General features: G+C 49.1%; 1 protein-coding gene across 3 annotated transcripts; it reads left to right on the forward strand.

The window, feature by feature from the left end:
- Positions 1-1,099: 1,099 nt before the first annotated feature.
- On the forward strand, positions 1,100-21,252 carry ghra (growth hormone receptor a). 3 transcript variants are annotated; one of them, XM_029162399.3, is made up of 10 exons: positions 1,100-1,598; positions 7,884-7,996; positions 13,931-14,060; positions 14,153-14,334; positions 14,443-14,621; positions 15,105-15,246; positions 15,327-15,417; positions 15,518-15,587; positions 16,387-16,619; positions 16,704-21,252. In XM_029162399.3, the coding sequence occupies exons 1-10, from the start codon at positions 1,237-1,239 to the stop codon at positions 17,464-17,466; spliced, it is 2,265 nt and encodes a 754-aa protein (XP_029018232.1). In that variant the 5' UTR covers positions 1,100-1,236; the 3' UTR covers positions 17,467-21,252. The 3 variants fall into 3 exon arrangements, with proteins under 3 accessions (XP_029018232.1, XP_055367806.1, XP_029018233.1); XM_055511831.1 differs by lacking the exon at positions 1,100-1,598 and adding an exon at positions 4,015-6,280; XM_029162400.3 differs by lacking the exons at positions 1,100-1,598; positions 7,884-7,996 and adding an exon at positions 8,030-9,833.
- Positions 21,253-21,689: the final 437 nt, after the last annotated feature.

Raw genomic sequence — 21,689 nt, forward strand, 5'->3', positions numbered from 1 at the left:
TTGTTCTGGTGTCACATCCAATACAGCGCAGGTTCACATGATCACTGGGAGCAGACAATAACAGGAATGAGTATTCCATAACAAAGGAACTAATTCAACAGACGCCCACACTCTCGACCAATCAGAGCCCTCCGTGATGCTTAGGGCTCGTTTACACGCAAACTGTTCAGGTTCTTGTGAGTTGGTCAGCGAATGAGATTGATCCAAATTATTTTTGTGTGTATTCAGAGGAAGCGCACGAACGGCGTTACTAAATATAATCCAGCGGCAGTGGGTCGTTGTAGTTGTAAAGTTGTAAATAAACCAAACTCCAGAGCGGCCTCGGTGCCGTCAATTGCTTTAATGCGCACGGCAGCCAAAGGACTTGGAGACGCCGGAGCCATAACTTGTGGACCTTGTAAATGAGATGGGGGACAGGGGTGTAAAGATACAAGGACAGCTGGGCTCAATGCAGACGGGCCGATCCAATTCTTTCCCCTGACATCACAAATTATGTCAACACAGCGTGCAGTGACAGGAAGCATGACGGCCAGAAAAACGCACCTAGGGCCTCATCAAGGCTTCACACTACAAACCCGCTACACGCTCCTGGTATTAGTCAGCGGTAGATAAATGCTGGCAGGATGCAGCGCTGCAAACCCGCACGTGCACCGTTTTTGATTAAAACCTTAATTCTGCGATTCTTTTCCAGAGCCTCGCGCACTTTGCGCGCGGACGCACGCGCACAAGGCAGCAGCAACAGCTGGGCGCACGGGTGCAGCGCTTCCTTCCCTCACGTGCGTGGGCGGGGCGTCCGCGCTGATGGACGGCTCCTGGGTCGGTGGTCCACATTCAACAGCTGAAATTCTGGCCGAGCCTCTCGTGGCGTCACTTCTCCAGTGGAGCCTCCACGTGACTAAATGGATCGGACCGTGGTTGTGGCACACGCCAGCCATTCTGCCAGTGAACGTAATGAAAGCGTGAATGCATATTCTGTAAAAGCATGGGAAATATTAAGACTGCATCATGAAAAGCAGTGTTTTCCGAAAATACTAAACACGAGTTACTGGAACTTATTAGAAGGGCCGATGTTATAAAACACGACCCAGCGGGATTTTTAGACTCAGTAAGTAGATCACAAGTTCCCCAAAGTGTTTATTCTTCACTTGAGCTGAACCTGGACCCGAATCCGAAAGCCTGGGTTTTATTTTGGAAGTCTTTCTCTCCTGTTGTCCTCTCCGTGGCCGTCGTCGGCGGATGAGGGCGCTTCACTGCCATGTGAAGCGCGCGCGCGCACACACACACACACACACACGCTCGCTCGTTCCCTCGATCGCTCACTCACGTACTGGTTCTCTGCGACGTAACGCGCGTATCCAGGAAAGCAGGCGAGATGATGAGCTGAGCAGCAGCGCAAGGCAGACAAATCCCCAACAGAACCGCGGCACCGACCCCATCCGACGATCGGGTGATGTGAACCGCGGACTCGGACGGATCCCAGCGGACCGAAGCAGCAGGACTTTTCGTGCCGTTCGGGGCTCGCGCTGGCCATCAGATGTCCAAGTTCTGAAAGTCCCCCTGCGTTGTCTTTGCGGTGTTTTCCAGCCCAGATTCTGCAAGTAAGTGCGTTTGTGCTCTTTCAAATCTCGGCCCATCGGCGCGTGTCCGAATCCCAGCCTTTCGGAAGCTGCACGCGTGTTTCGCGAAACTTTGCTTCAAACGTGTTCTGCGTTTCTTCTCACGCATCGGACTCATCGGGGCAAAAACTTCTCGCCCGGGTCAAAGCAAGGGGTTGCGTTTAATCGCAGCGCAACTCAGGTGAGTTTGTCCGAAAAACTCCGCTGCGACTCGGCTTCGCGCAGCGCAGCGCAGCTTGGTCGCGCGGGGACGGGATGGAGCCCGTCTCACCTCAGCCCACCCGGTGAGGGGTCGCCTCTGCACGAGACCTCAGGAGTTTTATTCGGTGTTTAAGCCTACTGAAATTCAGCCTAATACCCGGATGGAGGAGAAGGCGGCATGTGTTGGAGATCTGAAGGCTCCTTTAACTCCGGGTGAAGTTCCTGATGTACGTGAATAATATTCAATATTCTGATGGTGGCAAAAAACCTCCACACACTAATCTACTAACAAAGATCCAGGGTAAATACTGAAGGAGACACTGGGCCAGGTGAGCAGGCCGCTGGATAACATTTCCAATCTTGTAAAAATGAATAAACACTTTTCAGCATCACAATACTAGTACACTCATATTTGTGAGTCACTATGGCAACAGTAGGCTTCTGTCTGCTGCTCCCTTTTTGTTGTTTTCTATAGGACTCTGAGTGTGTTTTCTGAGTTTGTGTTTCTGTTGCATGCGGGTTGATGAGCACATCTTGCGTTTGCGGCTTCATGTGTTTTATCGTGTTTTTGTGTGAAAAAATGTGAATTTGCTTGTGTTCTGTTTGTTGTTACTAACTGCTATGAGCAGTTTAAGCCCAGCCAGGAGCCGTAAAACACAAATAATTATCTCTTTTTTTGTGAAGATCAGTATCAAAGTATTTTGATCTATTAATCAAATAATAAAAAGCAAACCGCTACAGATCAGGGTTTTAAATGATTGAAAACACATTGAACACCATTAAGGAGAAGTTATTTATTCATGTGCTTTTCACTTTGCATCACTAAATCCATGATAGTTGAACAGTGAAAATAATTAGCAACTAATCTTGGCTGCAGGCGTTTGAGAGGCTACAATGGAAGTTTCCCCCCATGTGTTTCTCTGCAGCAGCTCTTAGAAATGTGCTTTAATTGGGATGCACTTCACACTGAGACTGAACTAAGTGTGCAAACATTGTGATTGGGGTTTTTAATCTCAGGGAAAAGGCTTTGTCATTTAAATATGTAGTGTATTTAATATGTAGTGTATTTAATATGTAGTGTATATATATATATACTTCATTCATCTGCTGCTGCAGCGTTTGTGTATATTCTCACTCATGAGTAGTCATTTATTGCACTGCAGAGCCTCATAGCCATATTTAATGCATGATTATTATGCCCACTGGATGCTTTGAGGTCAGATGCTGATTTAATGATAATCAACAGTCTGTCTCCTTGTTTGATATGTGTGATAGCACACGCTTTTCTTTAATATTTGATAGTTGGATATTGCTCCCTGGAATGTCTCTGAACCAAGCATAATGAGATTTGTTGTTGGAACCGGGTGCTCGATAAGTACTAATGTGGAAGGAGAGCTTCCACGAAGGACATGCATAATGGTAAATGAAGTAAGAACGCGCTTTAATAGATGAGGTGGGGAGTTTTAAGAGACGCTTGTTTCTGACTCAGTGTTTGATAGACTCCCACATGCGACGGTAAGTACAGCTGTTGCGTTCTATACCCTCTGACAGCTCAACAGCTCTCTGGAGGCCATTAGATTTTACCCACATCGGTCCTCGGCGGCGTGCGTGAGCGCGCGTCACAGGAAGAAAATGCAGGATTTCGAACAAATTAGCCAGGTACACGCTGCCCGTCTATATTTAGTCGTCCAAAACAACACACGAGTTGATAGACCTTCATTTTTTTTTCTTCTTTTTTCAAATAATAGCGAACCCTGCAACCTTAACCAGCGAGCGTGTACCAATCAAACCACAGTACAGTAAATCACCGAAGCCCAGATCCAGATGAGTTCGTACATGAAGCTGATGTCGGAGTAGTTGGACTTTAATTGTCTGTGAAACAACCCGCCATGGCAACCGCCTCTTTTACCGGTGTCATGCGTCTGGATGGGATGAAAACATTTAGCTTTGGGGGGGACGTGTAGCGTCACAGATGTTTGCACGTTTGCACACACTGCTGCAAAGCCGACACCTTCCTCAAAGATCACGGTTCAGATCTGTGCTTTTTATCAGTCTTACTCTCACGCCACTACACACACTTGACTTTGTCCGTATACAATAATGTGCAGTGGCAGGCGCACGCAGACAAACAGCCACTCTTTCTCTCTCTCTCTCTCTCTCTCTCTCTCTCGCTCTCTCGCTCGTCCTCCCACACACGCGGAGCAGCCTTTGCAGATGTGTGTCCTGATCCGTTTCCAGCAGAGCCTCTTCTCATGCCAGTGTGCTGACTCGGACTTTTCCACCCTCTCCCATGAAATCAGAGCGGGGGGACATCAGAGCCGTCCAGTAGCTGGGTGTAGATGCCAGCGAGCGTGCGCACACCCGCGTGCACGCGGGTTAAAAACGCGTCCTCTGTCTGCACGTACGGACCCTCACCACAACGTAATGAATGCATGTAAATATGGGGAACGGTCCGAGGCTTATGGGGAACAGCTCTGCCGGCGTGAACTGTTCTACACAGACATGTGGTGCAACGCGGTGCAGGATCACGATAAAGTCTGCAGCATGTTTACTCAAATGTTGTTTATTTTAATGACTTTATTGGGGGACGTGAGAGTGGAGCGCAGAAAATCTATTTGCATGATGCTTGTGTAATTATTGAGGGAGCCGAGAGTGGACCTTTGGACTGTGTGTGTGTGTGTGTGTTTATGAACAAGTTTATGAAATGATAATGATAAAAGTGTCGACAGAGCATTTTTGATATAATACTATAACCTCAGCTTGCTGAGATGAAGTGGTTAAAGATGCTTTATGCTGCTGCTGTAGGTGGACGTGTATGATTGAAGTGCTGTTGCTGTAAAAAAAAAAAAAGCAAACATTAACACTGGTGACTTTGCACATTCTCATTTCTTGGTGCAGTTGTCATGTTAACGTGCTGCTTTTCAGCGTTTCTCCACACTGAGAACACTCGGTCTCGCTGAGCTGCGTGTCCTCCAGACGCACTGTTCCGCAGCCTCTTTCTAAATTATCCGACGTGAACCCTGCTGCAGCAAGCAACACTTTTCATAACGTGACATTTCAGAGAAAGTCCCAGTTTACTTTATTGCTTGATATGAGCTCGTCTTCTTGTAGTCACAGGTTTTGTGAGTATCTTTCTGTCTTTTTCCACCCATTAATCACATGTTTTTGCGTCACACTCTTAGTATTTATTGTTATGGGCTTTCTTCCCTGGATGTAGTTAATTGGCTTTAATATTTGTCTTTCCTGGAGAAATCAGACCCCGTAGTCACTTTGGCTTTTGATATATTTGCTAGTAATTCAGTGACTCTTTCATGCCATGCTTCAAAACTACCTGAATCCATTGTTACTGAGATAAGTATTGGGGTCTAACAGCAATGAATGTGAGCGAGGGTCTTGTAAAAAGAAAAAGTGGATAATGTGCAAGCAGTGAAGGCATTGCATTAACACAACTGTATTAAAGCACTTTGAGTCCCTACACCCCCTCACTGAAGCCAAATGTAGTATTTTTTGTGAAACCTTGTTAAAGCAATGGCAAAGCTCAGGTTCTGCATTTCCAGCCCAGCTTTACACCAGACGCCACTATAATATAACTGGAAGAAGAAAAAGGCTGATTCAAAATGTCACCTTGTGGTGAAAAACATTTAATTACACTTTTGTGCAGTACAGCTACTCATTTAACTTGGTCAAATGGTATATTTCTGAATTAATTGTTCACTTGCACTTGTAATACTTCAGTTTTTGGATATTTTGGGCTTTTTACAGCATCAAATCATCAGTTTAACTCATTCATGTACAAGTGGTGAAGTGTCAGGCTTTGACCTGGACAGGTGATCATAGGTTCAAAACAATCTCTCTACATGTCAAATGGTATAAGGATGCCCACTGTTCCGATGGAAACATTATATGGGTTTATATTGACTACATGGGGCGTGTGTGAACGTTCTCGAAGACAGTTGGAGAGAATCCATAGATCAGCTTTGCGCTCGGTTTTGTCTTTAGAGAAATCTCAAACTTGCAACATCAGTCTGAGGGAGCGTCCGCCGTGACCCCTCACCCTCTAACCTTTCCTGTTCTTTGGCTTGGGCCCCACACCATGACCCCATCAGCCTCTACCCTCCTCTGGTCTGCCTCGTCAGCTCCTTCAGAACAGACACAGATGATTAAGATTTGAAGACCGTGTTGCTGCCACAGCGACGCCAAAACAAGGTGTGCTTGGAAAAACTCCAATATTCAGATGCTCTCAAGGAGGAACATGTGTCTGTGTTTTAACTAATGTTTCTCTCTGCCTAAGATCTAATAATTTGCGTGCATGTTAGTTTTATGGCAGAGGTACTGGAAGGATGTTGGACCACGGGGACCTGGACTGTTTACCAGGGACCACAGGAGGCCTGGGCCGAGCCTCCCTCTCCTCTGATTAGCCGTGAGCCTCAGAGCGCAGGAGAACAGAGAACATGCGAGAGATGGTGAGGAGGCCAGACTTGCCAGGGCTTTTACAGATGAGGAGGGGGAGGAGGAGGGGGAGATGAGTAATGTGAGGATTAAGATGAGGCCACATGTTGGAATGGAGGAGCTGCTCGCCTGTTCGGCCCCTCTTTGGTTCCGTAGCTGCGCAAAGAATGTTGGTTTTACATCAGCAAAAATGTTAAACCCTCCTGGAGTCGTAAAGAAAATCGCTCATCTGAGGCTTGTTAAGTTCACCATAATCACGGTGCTTCAGCTTTTGATGAGTGAAGAAAAGTGCGATGTTTTTCGCTTTTATTTAGCAATGAACGCTCGTCCAAACCCGAAGGGGACAAAGGGCGTCAGGAACAATACGAAGACGGATTCAAGCAAGGAGAAGCGCGACTTCCACATTTTCTGGCATCAACTGGACGCTTTGGCACGTGAGGTCTTAATGGTCTCCCTACAGCTTTGAGGTCCTCTATTCTTGGGTTCTGCCAGAAAATTAGCCTCCTCATTGGAGGTTGCTGGAGGCCCAGCGACGTTGCAGAGACGCCGCTGTAAATAGACAAGGGCGCGGACAGAACGCTCGCCCTATATATAGAGTTTGGACTGGACTGGAAGGACTCGCTGACCAACAGCAGGGCACTGGGCAGAAAGGCCTCAGTCGTTTTCCTGAATCACTGCACGTATATTTAAGAGGAAAAGCCTATTTTAGCAGTGGGTGGACGAGCTGAGAGAAGCGCCCGCTTATTTCTGTGTTAAAGGTTTCGTTGGGAAATTCAAGTGTAGATTTTTCGGATTCGGGCTCCGGGGAAATGCAACCGTGTCGGGACGGGGGCAGGCATTTTTTGCCAGGAAGTATTTCGAGATTCTTCTGTATTTTGCTGCAGCTGACGATAACAGGAGTTTATCATTAATAATGAGAGTTTCTGTGTTGATGGTATGAAACGTAGAAATCGACGACGAAACCCCGTCGCTGCTCCCGTCCATCCTGTCCCCACACACTGCAGCTCCTGAATGGTGTGTGTGTGTGTGTGTGTGTGTGTGTGTGTGTGTGTGTGTGTGTGTGTGTGTGTGTGTGTGTGTGTGTGTGTGTGTGTGTGTGCGTGCGTCCAACTGCCCACAGTCAAAGTTAGCAGCTACTTGGTGAACATAATGGAGCGACCACCAGGTGTCCAAAACAAAGGTCACCATTCATAGATGTTGTTTGTGCATCTTTGACTGGATTCTGGGATAAAAAACATTGGAAGCTTTAACATTAAACTTCATTTCATTTGCCTTGTTGCAATGAAATAGAAGTCTCTCTGTTTATCTTTCAATTTTCTCCTTCTGCATAAAATCAATGCTAATGGTTGATATGAGTTTTTTTATTGCCTATAAAAAGATGTAGAACACATTCAACTGTTACATACACTGATCATTAACTACTTTTACGCACTATGCTTTGTTAACTTTCACATGCACCAGCTCAAAACAAGTGTCTGTGTTGTTGTGGGGGAAGAGACAGAAACAGAAAACGTTTCGCAGGAGGGATCTTCACACGGCGATGTCATCCTGGCGTCGGCCTGATAATTACCACCACCGTGTTCCCCCCTCATGCTCCCGTCTGCCCTCTCTCTCCAGCGTCATGGCCGTCTCCCTGTCCTCCTCCAACCTCCTGCTCCTCCTCGTCTCCTCCCTGGATTGGCTGTCGGCTCCAGGCTCCGCCTTCCTCATGGACCACGCGTCGGCGCCAGGTAAGCGGTCGATTAAACATTAACGCGAGTCATGAAGGCTTCGCGTGCACCGGGCTCATTATCGCGTCTTATGTCAGACACAAGTTGCAGACGGCGGTGTTTGCACAAATACATGTGGAAAGGTCCGCCGTTGAGCAAACGCCACCCGTTCCTGGTGTCCGGCCTGTTTGACAGGCCGGAGATCGATAGAAGTAGGTAAATACGCGGCCGCGGCTTCTCTGTCAAAGTCCAGGGACGGGCGACGCAGGATGTTCAGCCAACTAATCCAGCTGTCAGTGAACCGTTTGAAATAATCAGGTGAAAGAATGCCGCGGTGGAGAAACAGGCCGAACAGAAGCAAGTCCACAGAGCTGTCCTGTCTTCTCGTACCGGATCATGAACAAGTAACAGCATCTGTGAATGGGTAAAAGTCTGGAGGCCTTGACCAAAATAATCTGCTGTTTGTCTAAAGCCTACCTACAGCCTCCCAGGCCAGCACATGATTTGGAGAGTTTCTCTGCTCAGAATGGATCGATTCCGGTGTTGACTTTCTCTAAACGTGCCTGTGAAGCGACCAGGCGTTAGCAGCTGGCTAATTGTTCATAGAAATCTGGACGAGCCTGGTCAAAAAGCCGCGAGGCGCTCACCCAGACTCGCGGACTGGGCCATTTAGCAGCGCCTCGCTTGAGCGTCACGAGCTGCGTGCGGGTCGGCCGTCGGCGCACGTGTTGCCGGAGCGGGCGGCCGGATCCACGTGGCTACTGTACCTGCACATGTCCGCGGCGCATGTGAATGATTCCCCAGCGGCGTCCGTCTGCGGCGGCGCTAATGACCCCCCCGTGAACGGAGGGGCACATCTGGCGCACGCCGCACAACGACTGCGGGGCATCTTATTAGCCGTTTAGTGTCGTTTCAACGGCTTAGAGAAGAACGCACAACCCGCTGATGCAGACGACAGTCGCTAATGTGGCCGCAACGCACATTTGCACATGAAGCGGTGAAGTGGGAGCAGTTTTTTTTTATCGGCCTTGCACTCGGCGCATCCTTGAGCAGGACAATGAAACCTACGTCAGATAAATAATCTGGGTGCTTCCTTTCTCCACTGGCATCCAGTAAAGGAGGCGAGCTCGTCAAACTGAAGACCAATCTCAGTTTTGCTCCTTTTCTGCTTTGTGCGTCTTTGTCAAGGGTAAAAGGTTGTAATTATTGATGCTAACGGAGGAAATGCTAGCACCCTCATATTAAAACACACGTTCGCTGTGTGCACTGATCAGAGAAATACAGTGACGCCACAGCAGCTGGCAAAGTGGGAAGCCATTATTATTCCTGCTCCAGTGTTTAGTGTTGAAATCTCCTCGGCACTTCCAGGCAGAAATGATTCTGGAGCCGGCGCCGGTACCAGAGCGGCCAATTTTTCTGTTTACCAGATTCTAGTTGTGAATCAATCCGCTCCTTTCCCCTTTAAAGGCTCGGAGGGGAGTGTGCGTGTGCGTGTGCTGTCAGCGTCCCCTGTGGGATTGAGCAACTGTGGTTAAGGGCCATGTTGGCAAAGCGGTTACAAATTAATGGCTACAGTTTTGCCCATGTTTCGCTGATTCTCATTAGCTGGCTTCCCTCAGAAGGCGAGGACGCAAGCTGGAGAAGCTGCTGATCACGTGAAAACCTTCTGCTATCTGTGTAAAAGTTGTAATATAATCATTTAATCTACCTGAGTGCATCTTATTGAGCCCTTTTTAAGCCCTGGGACACTATTTGCCCTCAGACGTTTGGACTCGTCGTGGCTCAGAGCTCCCACCTCCTCGGAACCGCCGGCGAGGTTTGGAGTGAGCGCCTGGTCTTCCTCAGCAGCCATTAGAACGTATGTAAACACGATAGCACGAGCAAACACATACAGCCTGCCTCTCTCTCTCCCCCTCTCTCTCTCGCTCGCCCCGATTCGGCCTCCGATTTGAAACTGGAAGCTGCTCCAAGTAAATTGTTGCAGAAATCCCTGCGTCGTGTGCTCTAAACCATCTATTGCTCCACTCGACGACTGCAAGAGGCTTCGTTTGGCTTTTACTGTTCCTGCAACGTTTGTACGTCTGTTGTTGGACGAGCCACAGAACAAACCCAGAGTAGGCATTAAGAGAGCGTCCTATGTATTTAAAGGCTCACCAGAGCGGTTCTAGTCGGTGCGAGTCATTTGTCCTGATCTCTGTCTCGCACACAAACCACACACGTTTTCCGCCCTTTCCATCAGCCTTCTGAAAATTTGCCCGCGTGTCTCAAAAGGGCCTCGCTCCTCGGGCTCGATAGATTGATCCTGTTGTGCTCTCGGCCCGAGAGGCGGTAACCAGGGGTAACCGCGCCGAGGCCCGCGCGCGCAGTCTGCTTCCAAGACGAGCCTGCGGGCGTGTTTTCTCTGGGCACCGCGTCGGAGGCCTCGTTCGCAGTCGCACGCCGAGTCGGAGGCGCCGCGCGCGGACGGGCAGGAATGCGCGCGTCAGCCGGTGCACGCGGCCAAGGAACGCTCGGCGAACGGAAGAAATGGCTGCAATTACGATGCGAGCGCGGCCGCTCTGCGCCGCACAAAGAGGCGACCATACGTCAGAAATCGGGGGTTTCATGAGACACACCTTCGTGTAGTCGGAGTCAGTTTAGTGTGTGTTTTGCTGCTCGTCTATATTTAACCCCCCCCCCCCCCCCCCCGGACGTAATATGACATAACTGAGCTGACACTGTTGGCCGTAATGTGATTAGAGGAGGATTTGCATCGTTAGCTGGGGCTCATAGGCCGCGTGGGTCACTGATGAGAACCATGGGGCTCGTGCTCCGACCGGGAAGTGAAGCCATAGGTTATTGTGCAAGTGGGACAAAGGCGGGTCCTGTTCAAGGAACTGGACAATGGCACTTTGATAGTCTTTGTTATTGTTGGGAAGGTGGAGGGTCAGGGTGTGCGTATTGGCAGTTATTTATATCTCCTCTTTAGACCCGCTTGTTTGGATCTTGTTGCGGTCTCTCACCTTCTCGCACCCCCCCTCCGCCACCACCACCCCCACCCCGCCCCCCTCCTGGCCCACTTTTCACCCCGTTCTCACTGTCCCAAATGCCACGCGGCCTTTGTCGCTCAACATTTGACCCACATCAGCGCGCCGGCTTTCGCTGTGGAGGAGGACTTGTGACGCTCCCGTGGGAATTTTCCGACCCGCTCCCGCACCTGTTCCCGTTTTTCCTGCCTTTTTCCCCCGCTTGCTCCTGTGTGTTCGCCATCGTCCCAGGCTGTGGAGGACAAACCGTGCCATCTGCTGCACGCATATTAGTACTCACGCCCGTGTGCGTTACCGGATGTGAGCGTGTGTTTGCGTGCAGCAGTGCAGGGACTTGATGCGGTGCCGGACACTGCACACCGGCGGATGCTTTTATCCTCACAGTGTCGTGTGTCGCGCCGCCAGTGTCTCCAGCTGGTGAACATAAGCTCACGCACTCGCACTGTCTGCAGAAAATGATGTGGCCCATCTGATCCGACGCTGTCAAACCTCATGCAGCATGTGATCTATAAATACACAATATCTAGAAAAAAATATATGTTTACTCTTCCTGTTTGGATTAAATTGAGTTTTGCCGTAGGTTTGAGCGTTACGTAATTGAGTTTGCTCCGTTCAGGAGCACAATGGGATGTGAGCAGAGACAGCGTTTTGTGTGGTGAGAGACGCTCACAGTCTCTCAGCACCTTGTGCCTATTTTGTGTTTCATTTTATGGTAGAATGGGAAAGAAGCACATCTAGAGTAGTAAGAAACATCTTTTTCAAGAAACTAAATCTAAAAACCCCTGTTTTATAATGTTCAAATAATCACACCCATATTTCCCATTTTATCTATTTCTGCCACCCCTGTGGAAGATGGATGTTTTATTTCTTAATGTTTAATATCTTGAGATATTTTTTAAATGTGTTCATTTTGGAACAGTTCTGAAAACCTGAAAAAAGAAAATGCCTATTGAGTTCAGTGGGTTTCTGGGCCTGTGTAAGAAGTGAAGTGTCAGCAGGTCACAGAGCTCAGTGGGAGGACACCCACTGGCCCAAAGAGATGAAAAATGACCACAAAGATGTCCAAGCCAGAAGGAAGATGACTCCTAACAAGCCTCGTTTAGAGTTTTAGTCTGGGTTTCTTCTTGATGGAGATTGTGGCTCATCACCACAGCCAAGCATTTATAAATACTGTACATCCTCCTCCCCACTGTTTAGTGCTGTTTACCGGCTGGTCTGAGGACAGCCTGCTGTGTTTAGGCTCCTCACGTGCAGTGGGGAAAGCTGACGCTGAGGCTCCCCGCTCCTTTTGGGGTGAAGTGATGAAGGCAGGATGTAAAGCTCTCTCTCTCTCTCAGAGAGAGAGAGAGACACACACACACACACACACACACACACACACACACACACACACACACACACACACACACACACACACACACACAAACACACATTACCACAAACTATGGACAGATATACAATGAGGACTTTCAGCTGCTCATTGTTTGGTGGTAAATGGCAGGATTTGGTTTCCCATCGCTGATGTTGTGTGATGCTGGATGATGAATAAGGCTCTGCAATGCAATTAACAGCTTATCCTCAGCTGTCAAGACACCCCCCCTCCACCCAACCCTAACCCTGGTTTGTGAGAGACCTGCAACTTGCTTTTCCTAATTCTATGACATTGTTATGAAAAAGTACTCATAATCATTTGGGCTAGAAAACTATAAACAACAATAATGAAATTGAGTCAGGAACAGAGCTGTGCAATAAAAACAAGCTTGATTTTTTTTTTCTTACCACTAGACCTTCGGGCATTAAGGAATTTGTTTTAACCCCAAAATCATGCTTGTCTGTGGGGTTATGTAACGGCTCCTGTGGTATTTCTAAGCTCTCCTTCGCATCTGCAGAAAACTCTTTGATGGTGGCAGCTGGAATTTGTTGGCTGTGGGAGGGAGGGCGAGTTGAAATAGCAAAGCACTGGGAACCCGCAACAGTGGTGTGCAGGGAAGGGGGGGTGGGGGGTACTGTACGCATGCAAAGTAATCAGTCATAATCTGAATCTCTGCAAATAAATGGGGAGTGTGCATTATCTTACACTGGGCTGTCTGTGGTCAGACTTGTGTTACCCTCCTTGTGTTCTAGGCCTGCATGAGATTTGAGATTTGTGCTGCCTGACAGTGAGATGGGGGGGAGTGGGCAGCGCAGAAATCAATGATACATCCAGCTGCTGATTTATGGTTGCACCAAACCCTGAAACTCTCACCTGGAAGAGAAACTGGCTTCCAGGGAGAGAGGGAGAGAGGGAGAGAGAGAGAGAGAGAGAGAGAGAGAGAGAGAGAGAGATGAGATAGATAGTGCGCTAGATGCGCTTCTTTCTCTCTCTCTCCGAGAGAGGGAAGAGAGAGAGGCGAGAGAGGAGAGAGGAGAGAGAAGGAGAGAGGGAGAGGGGAGAGAGAAGGAAGAGAGAGAGGGAGGAGAGAAGAGGAGAGAGAGAGAGAGAGAGAGAGAGAGAGAGAGAGAGAGAAAGAGGAAGAGGAAGAGAAAGAGAGAGGAAGAGAGAGAGAGGCTGCCAGGGGATCGGGGGGAGGGAGGGACGGCGTGGAAAGGGCTGAGTCAGAGCCTCGGGAGGCGGGATTAAATGTGTGTGTCAAGATTTAAGAGCGAGAGAGACAGTGACTCAGATTTCATGCCGTGTAATTCCGGCCTGCTTACTCACCCTGGTGCGTATGTTGACAGGTAGCTTTACACGTGCCGCAGACTGGACGCTCTGCCCAAAGCCGCCATCCATGTGCAGGGATGTAAATGGGGGGGTGCATGTTTGGGACACATGGTCCTATAGTAACGTGTTAAAGGATGGATGCTGACGGTATTTCATGGTACCTCGACTAAACTGGCTAAGCTGAAAGGTGATTTTGTGTCTCCGACCTTCCCCTTTTTCGGCTCCCAGCGCCCCTCGAGCCGCATTTCACAGAGTGCACGTCGAGGAACCGCGAGACATTCCGCTGCCGGTGGAGTCCGGGCCGCTTCCACAACCTGTCGGCTCCCGGAGCGCTCCGAGTCTTCTACATGAGGAAGCAGTGAGTGTGCCTGCAGTGCTTCACCCCCAAGTCCCAGCAGTCGTCTGGGAAGCGCATACGTGAGCCTCACCCGCCGTTTCCTTTCCCTCAAGGCTTCCCTTCATTTCCCCGACCAGCGAGTGGAAGGAGTGTCCACAGTACATATACGAGAACAAGGAGTGCTTCTTCGGCGTGAACCACACGACCTCGTGGCTCACGTACTGCGTGCAGCTCCGCGGCCAGAACAACGTCACCTACTACAACGAGGACGACTGTTTCACCGTGGAGGGTATCGGTCAGTACCACATGTGTGCATCTGTCAGACACCAACGTGAGGCTCAGACTATGCCTCCACGGCGCTGACAGCGATGTGACGGGTGGTGGCATTTGACCTTCCCCGCAGTTCGTCCCGATCCGCCGGTGTCTCTCAACTGGACCCTGCTGAAGATGAGTCCCTCCGGGCTGAGCTATGATGTGAAGGTCACCTGGAATCACCCGCCCTCGGCGGACGTCAAGGTGGGCTGGATGCACCTGGAGTACGAGCTCCAGTACCAGGAGAGAAACGCCACGAGCTGGGAGGCGGTGAGTCTCTCTCTCTCTCTCTCTCTCTCTCTCTCTCGTGTCGTGTTTCCTTCCCTCCCCCCCTCACCCCCCGGGGGCCTGTGGCTCAAATGTGGCGCAGCTCTGTTGGCAAGGCAGTGGGAGCCAGAGCACGGCCCTCTGGGAAAACACAGCCTCCCTGAAGGAAGTCAAGGGAGGGATCTGTAGGTCAGAGGCCACGGGGCCTTGTACACGCTCATATTCATTACAGCCAGTGTGACACATGCAGCCTTGGATACAGTTTTAGAGCCGTCTATTATAACAGCATGTTCTCTATCTAATGTATCTGAAATGCCTCCACAATTGAGCCGGTGGAAAGGTCATAGCTTCTGAACACAAACACAGAGCCCTTCGCTGCCTGTTTGGAGGTCTTTTCACACAGCAGCGTGGGATTTATGCTGTTTAGTTCATGCTTTTTTCTAATTGAAAGAGTAAAATAAGCTGATTGATTTCTCTGCGCTCCAGCTGGACATTCAGACGGACACCCAGCAGACCATCTACGGCCTGCAGGCGGGAACGGAGTACGAGGTGCACATCCGCTGCAGGATGTTTGCCTACACCAAGTTTGGAGAGTTCAGTGACTCCATCTTCATCCAGATGCCTGGAGGTAGGAACAAACGGGGGGAAATGAACATAAATGTCAGGTGGAGGGAATGCGTGGCGGTTCGTTGACTCTGCCTCCTTCAGGCGCCGTCCTCCCCATCACGCTCATCGTCGTCTTCGGCATCGTGGGCATCCTCATCCTCATCCTGCTGATCGTCGTCTCCCAGCAGCACAGGTAGGACCAGTCGTTGTGCGGCTCCCATCATGCCGTGCGCACAATACTCACGGACCCCCCGGGCGCTCGGCGCTCTTCCCTTTTGTCCCTGTCGCTGCAGAGTGATGATGATCCTGCTGCCGCCGATTCCCGCACCCAAAATTAAAGGCATCGATTCAGAGCTGCTGAAGGTAGATTTGCTGAACAACTTATTAGATTCTCTCAGATTTCACATTTCTGGTTCATATCGCACCTTTGTCTTTCAAAGCTAACGCGTCAACAGACCGATGTGGATTCCCAAAGTTTGTTTACTGCTTATTGATCTTCAGTTTCAGGAAACAAACATCACATCTGACGTACGATATGATTTTCACACACGAGCATAAACAGGAGATTGTAATAATTAACAGCTGACATTCAGATTGTGCAACGCTCCACCAGTTGAGTGACTCTATCGATTGTTGCGTAACCCTGTTTTTTCTTTTTATAAAATTACATTTGCATTGCAATTTTGATTAAGAACAGACACCGATGGGCGTCCAAATGGCTCAGAGGCACATTAGACACACACACACACACACACACACACACACACACACACACACACACACACACACACACACACACACACACACACACACACAGACTGTTTGTTTTGTGCCAACGATGAAATAAAAGCAATAAAGTCCATGAATAATAGACACAGCAAACAGACACTTTTGATTAGTAAACAAGAACATGGGCACCAGTGAGTGATGATAAGATGTGAGGCGAGCTGTGGTTCAGCGGTGTCGTGGGTGTGTTACTGCCAGATGCAGGCCGTTATAGAACAACCCTTGGACCTCGGATTAAAAAAATAAATATGATATGAAAAAATAAAACAATCATCCATGCAAAGGCTAAATACACGGCATGCTGCGGCCACAGACCTTTATTATTATGCTTTGCGGATAGTGAAGACACTGGCATCCACCTTTGCTTCCTGTGCAGAAGGGCAAACTGGACGAGCTGAACTTCATCATGAGCGGCGAAGGTATGGGAGGCCTGCCCACGTACGCGCCGGACTTCTACAGAGACGAGCCGTGGGTGGAGTTCATCGAGGTGGACGCCGAGTATCCAGAGGGTGGGGAGAAGGAGGAGGGCCAGAGCTCGGACACCCAGAGGCTGCTCGGCCTGCCCCAACCCTCCGTCCACATGAACCGGACCTGTTCCAGCCCAGCCGGGTACAATGTCACACGCTGGGTCTGAAAATAGAAATTCAATCTCCTCTCTGTTCCTGTGCTTCAACGTGATTCTCTCTCCACCAGCTTCGCCGATGGAGACTCGGGTCCGGCCAGCTCCTATGACCCAGATGTGCCTAATCAAGACACCCTAATGCTCGTGGCCGCCCTGCTGCCAGGCCAGCCTGAGGACGGGGAGGCCCCTGCGGGTGCGGCAGAGAGGTCCCCGCCTCCAGAGCGAGGGGAGGCGCCCGCCGTGCACGTCCAGGCGACCGGGCCCCAGACGTGGGTCAACACCGACTTCTACGCGCAGGTCAGCAACGTCATGCCCTCCGGAGGCGTGGTGCTGTCGCCGGGCCAGCAGCTCCGGATCCAGGAGGCCTCCTCCGCCACGCAGAGGGAGGCGCAGAAGAAAGGGGCGGAGCGCGAGGACGCCGAGGAGGCCGAAGGCAAGGAGCACCAGGAGCTGCAGTTTCAGCTGCTGGTGGTGGACGCCGAGGGCGGCGGCTACACCTCCGAGAGCAGCGCCCGGCAGATGGGCGCTCCCCCCGGGGCCCACGCGGCCGGCGAAGGCCCCGGGGCCGCGCGGCCCCACCCCCACGGCGGCCCTGCAGCCACCGCGGGGGAGCACCCGTCGCCTTACATCCTGCCCGACTCCCCCCCGCCACCGGCCTTCGCTCCCGTCGCGGACTACACAGTCATACAGGAAGTGGACAGCAAGCACAGCGTGCTCGTCGACCCCCCTCCCCACCAGCCCCCCCCCTGCCTGCCGCAGCACCCGGCCAAGACCCTGCCCGCTCTGCCCGTGGGCTACGTCACGCCGGACCTGCTGGGCAACCTGGCTCCGTGACGCGACAACACACACGCACGCACACGCACACACACACCAGGTGTCGTGTTCGTGGGGGACGCCGACTCCGACGCAGAGAGGTGGAAAAAGACGCAAGCTTTAATCTTGACTCTCAATCGATGCAAACGCAGCCAAACATGCACGCCACAAACCAAATGCACAGCTCGCCCTGTCTGTCGGCAAATATGCAAAAGACACCGATACGAGGCCGCGATGTTTGGGAGTCGAGGAGCGCCGTTTGACAGACCACGCGCCCTGGGTGGCGGCGCCGGCTGAACTGATGAAGTCTTAATCAAGCAGAGAGTGAAAGGAGCGGCACTGGATTCAGGGGCAGGAAACAAGCACACTGTCGTGATCAGAGAACAAGTCATGGTTGTTGTCACCCATACCTCCTGCTAGCTGAAGTGTCGTGCTGCTCAGTTGTGGCTCATTTTATATTGGCGTCGTATTAGTACAGTACTTCATTAGAGATCTATTTTTATACCATAAACAAAGTATTAGCTGAGAGGCAGAACCAACTAACCCTAGAAACACAACTATGCAGTCTGACCTTGCAGGTTTCCTGATGCTGTGCTGTTCACATTTAAATGAATGAGTAGCCAATCTGATATGAAGTCCAATTATTATTGCTCTGCAGCCAAAATATAGTTTAAACACTAAGTTCCATAATATATAAAAGAAGAGAAGAGCTGTAATCACCCAGATGTGAACATCTGGCTCTATAACCATTGCATTGTTTGACCTACGTGGATGATGTTGAAAGGCAATTTGGGAAATGAAGCCGCTCAACGTGAATTATTTTCTATAATGCATAGAGTATTACAGCCTCATTTTCTCTCATCCTCAGTTCATTTTCATTGGATTTCGTCTCATTGTGAGAAGATTCAACTGGGAACATAGTTAGCGGAATATTAAAAACTGCATTAGCCTTAGCTTAACTAGTGAATTGCCTGCTAAGTGGGAGGATTAAAGCGGATTCTCCGACAGACGGCGGTGAACGCAGAGCACCAAGTGCCTTGCCCAAGAGCCCATTGACAAACTGTAGCTAGTTAGCAGATGTGAAGGCGCACGCTTAGTTTTGCTGCGTCACATCATATCAAATTTAAACCAGCATCCATCACGATCTGCCGCATCGGCTCCAACCCCAATGAGTAGCTGTTACTAACAAAGAGGCGTCAACTGGAGCAAGTTGAAAGACTGTGAAAGTGAAGAAAGGCTGTAATCAGCCATGTTCATCAATCTGCCATATTACTGACCTGTGCCTATGATAGTGTTATTGGATTTCTGCTTACACAACTGGGATTTGTGCATCTATATATTACTATGGCTGCTATATATAAATGTATTCATGTAAAGTCCTATTACAAAGACACTGCACGTTCACTACTGCGGTGACATGCATGCGTATGCACACGCTAAATCAGAAACGTTTGCCTTAAACGATGTGTAACTCTGCCTTACGGACATAGCCATAAATGTTATGGGCTGAAATAGTTGCGAGGCTGAAAATGTTCTGTGGCCACCAAACCGTAATTTGCATGTTTCCTGTTACGCTCATTAGGTTGACCACAGTTTCCAAACCAGAAATGTTGATGAGAGCTCGTGGAGAGGAGCCCTGGTTTGCTGATTCTCGTCGTAGAGAGGTGAGCGATGAATACCCGGGGATTCTGAGTCAGCTGCAGAGTCCAGTCTGTTGCAGATGTTGCTTATTGGGTTATTCATCCACATTAGGCTGCCCTCGGCTCAGTGACAGTGATCGCGGCCCGTGTGGGTGATAATAATGTGGGCGGCCTTTTGTGAAGGGTTTACGGTCCCGTGTGCCTGTGACAAACACAGCAGCATATCGTCCCGCGTACAATAAGCTACCCAAGCTTAGGCTAATAGAAGCGCTGTGTTGTGCGTGCTTTTGTAATGGAACACAATGGATCGACATTTCAAGTCCATGAATGAAGGAGACTGAGGCATTGTTGTTGCATCGAGGAAGCCTCAGAGTGAGCACATCTCACCACAAACAAGGAAGCGCATCCTGCCTTTGAATGATGTTGTTGTGGAATCATCCCCGACTCACTCTGACGGGTCCAGACACAAACCCGCAGGCAGGAGCCGGAAAGGGTCCTTTTCAAAAAAATGTGAATATATCTTTCTTACAAATTGCTCAGCGTGGTTGTTGTTGTTTTTGTGACACCAGCAAGTCAGTGCTATTGCATAAATGTCTTAATATATTTGCTAGTTCTGTGAAATTACAGTTATATATAAATGTTCATGTCATAATATTACTAATTACAATATATTGCTGCTCGGTACATGTTTTGTTTTTTAATCGAAGGGGTCGTTTAAAACCACACACTAAGCAAATGTACATGTTCGATTGTAAAATCTGCTAATTGGGATTTTACTCATGTAAATGTTTTTTTTTGTAATGTGGGTTAAATGATGAGAATCTGTAATTTGGTTCATGATCCAAACTGAGTGTGTGTGTGTGTGTGTGTGTGTGTGTGTGTGTGTGTGTGTGTGTGTGTGTGTGTGTGTGCGTGCGTGCGTGTGCGTGAAGGACTTCATAGAAGAGAAAACAAGCACTGTTGAGGTTTCGTTTCATGGGTACAGCGGTGATTGTGAATGTATGTGAACTGGAACAGGAAATGTAATAAAAACCATATCTTCTCTTTAGAGGTTGTAGGTTGTAGGGATTACAAGCGCAGGGGTGTCGTTTTGTACAGGAGTTCACCACATTGTGTCTGCTTTTGCTGCCAGATCAACGTGAGTTCACTAAAGCGTAACAGCTGGTTATGTCAAACATGTAAAGGTTACAGACACTTTAGAGCAAGCACTTTGTACGCGTATATTTTAAATAGTATTCAGATTTTGTATCTCAGAGTCTAATTTCCATGTTATAGATGTTTTTATTCAGCACAATAATCAGACGTCGAGGAACCTTCAATAAGCTTCTTTGTTTTTCTACAGAGTTTATGTTTATAGGACATATTTTACACTACCAGGTTAATAGGATGCTGTACTGTAATGAAGTATGTAGTACGACTAGACAGAGCACATATGTAGATGTAGTTCTTTACCGTGTCATCTCAGAATCCTGGCGGAGCCGTCGCTCTGCACTCTGTGCTTTCAGCCTTTCAGTATTAAACGCCATGTTTTGGCGCAGCTTCAGTGTTTTATGATGATGCGTTCTGGCCTTCAGCTTCTCGGTTTTGTGTCGGTTCAAGGTAGCTTGTGTTGCTCTGTTACGCCTGGAAGTGATGTCGAATGCTGGAATTTGTGTTGCTCCGAGACCGGGAGCGTTTCTTTTCCGCCTCGTTGGGGGAAAATGCTTTAATTCTTGCCTTGTGTGCGGCGGCGTGGGTCTGTTTGGTTGAGCGGTGAGGTCGGCGACTCCAATCTACATTTCTGTTGATGTTTTGTTTTGTCAGAGCCACCGTCTCATCTGACTGCAGTGGATACGGCATCGTGACTAATGCCTTGTGTTTTCCTTTGACATTTGTCAACCAGTCTCATAAAACTGGAAAATACTCTACATGTCCGTATTAAAAGCAGCTGCACTGTCAAACTGTCATTTTAGTTTCATTAACTTGTTTGGCCTCCCCATATATTTTTTTTATAGCGCAATTATATTTTCCCATTCTGGGAGCGCGACCCTGGAGACACGGCTCTGGTTTGTTGGTTGTTGCTGTACTCGAGGCCAAGATCTGTGTTGATCTTCAATGGTTTGATGATGTTCTACTACATGTCAACAATAAGCTCTCATCATGTTACACAATAAATGTATATACAGCATGGGAATCATCTTGTCTATTCTTTCTCTCCTATTTACAGTGACACTAAAACCTGCTGGCTGTGAATTTGCTTGACATGTTTCTCAGTTTCTCACTAAATATAAGCACATAAGTTCACTACTATGTTCACAGGCTCCATGGTCTCTCTCATGTGGAGCCCGATGTTGCTCCAAGTCTAAAAGCTCCAGCTAAGACGTGGACTCGTTTGACCGCGGAGCCATCTGACATGGGCCCGGCTCAGAAAACTGCAGGATTTATGCACAAAACGAACTCTGCTCCTTGGTGTGGGTTGCGTTGCCGCATGCATCATAGCTGTGTTAAATGGTGACATTTTTCATAAAGTGCTTCCAAACCAGTGTTATGTTAATTTCAGCAACATGGTGGTTTCTCAACAGTGGTTTCTGCTCTCGGCCTTTCACACAGATTTCCCTGGAGTCG

Source organism: Betta splendens, chromosome 9 (assembly GCF_900634795.4).
Source record: "Betta splendens chromosome 9, fBetSpl5.4, whole genome shotgun sequence".
Classification (NCBI taxonomy): domain Eukaryota; kingdom Metazoa; phylum Chordata; class Actinopteri; order Anabantiformes; family Osphronemidae; genus Betta; species Betta splendens.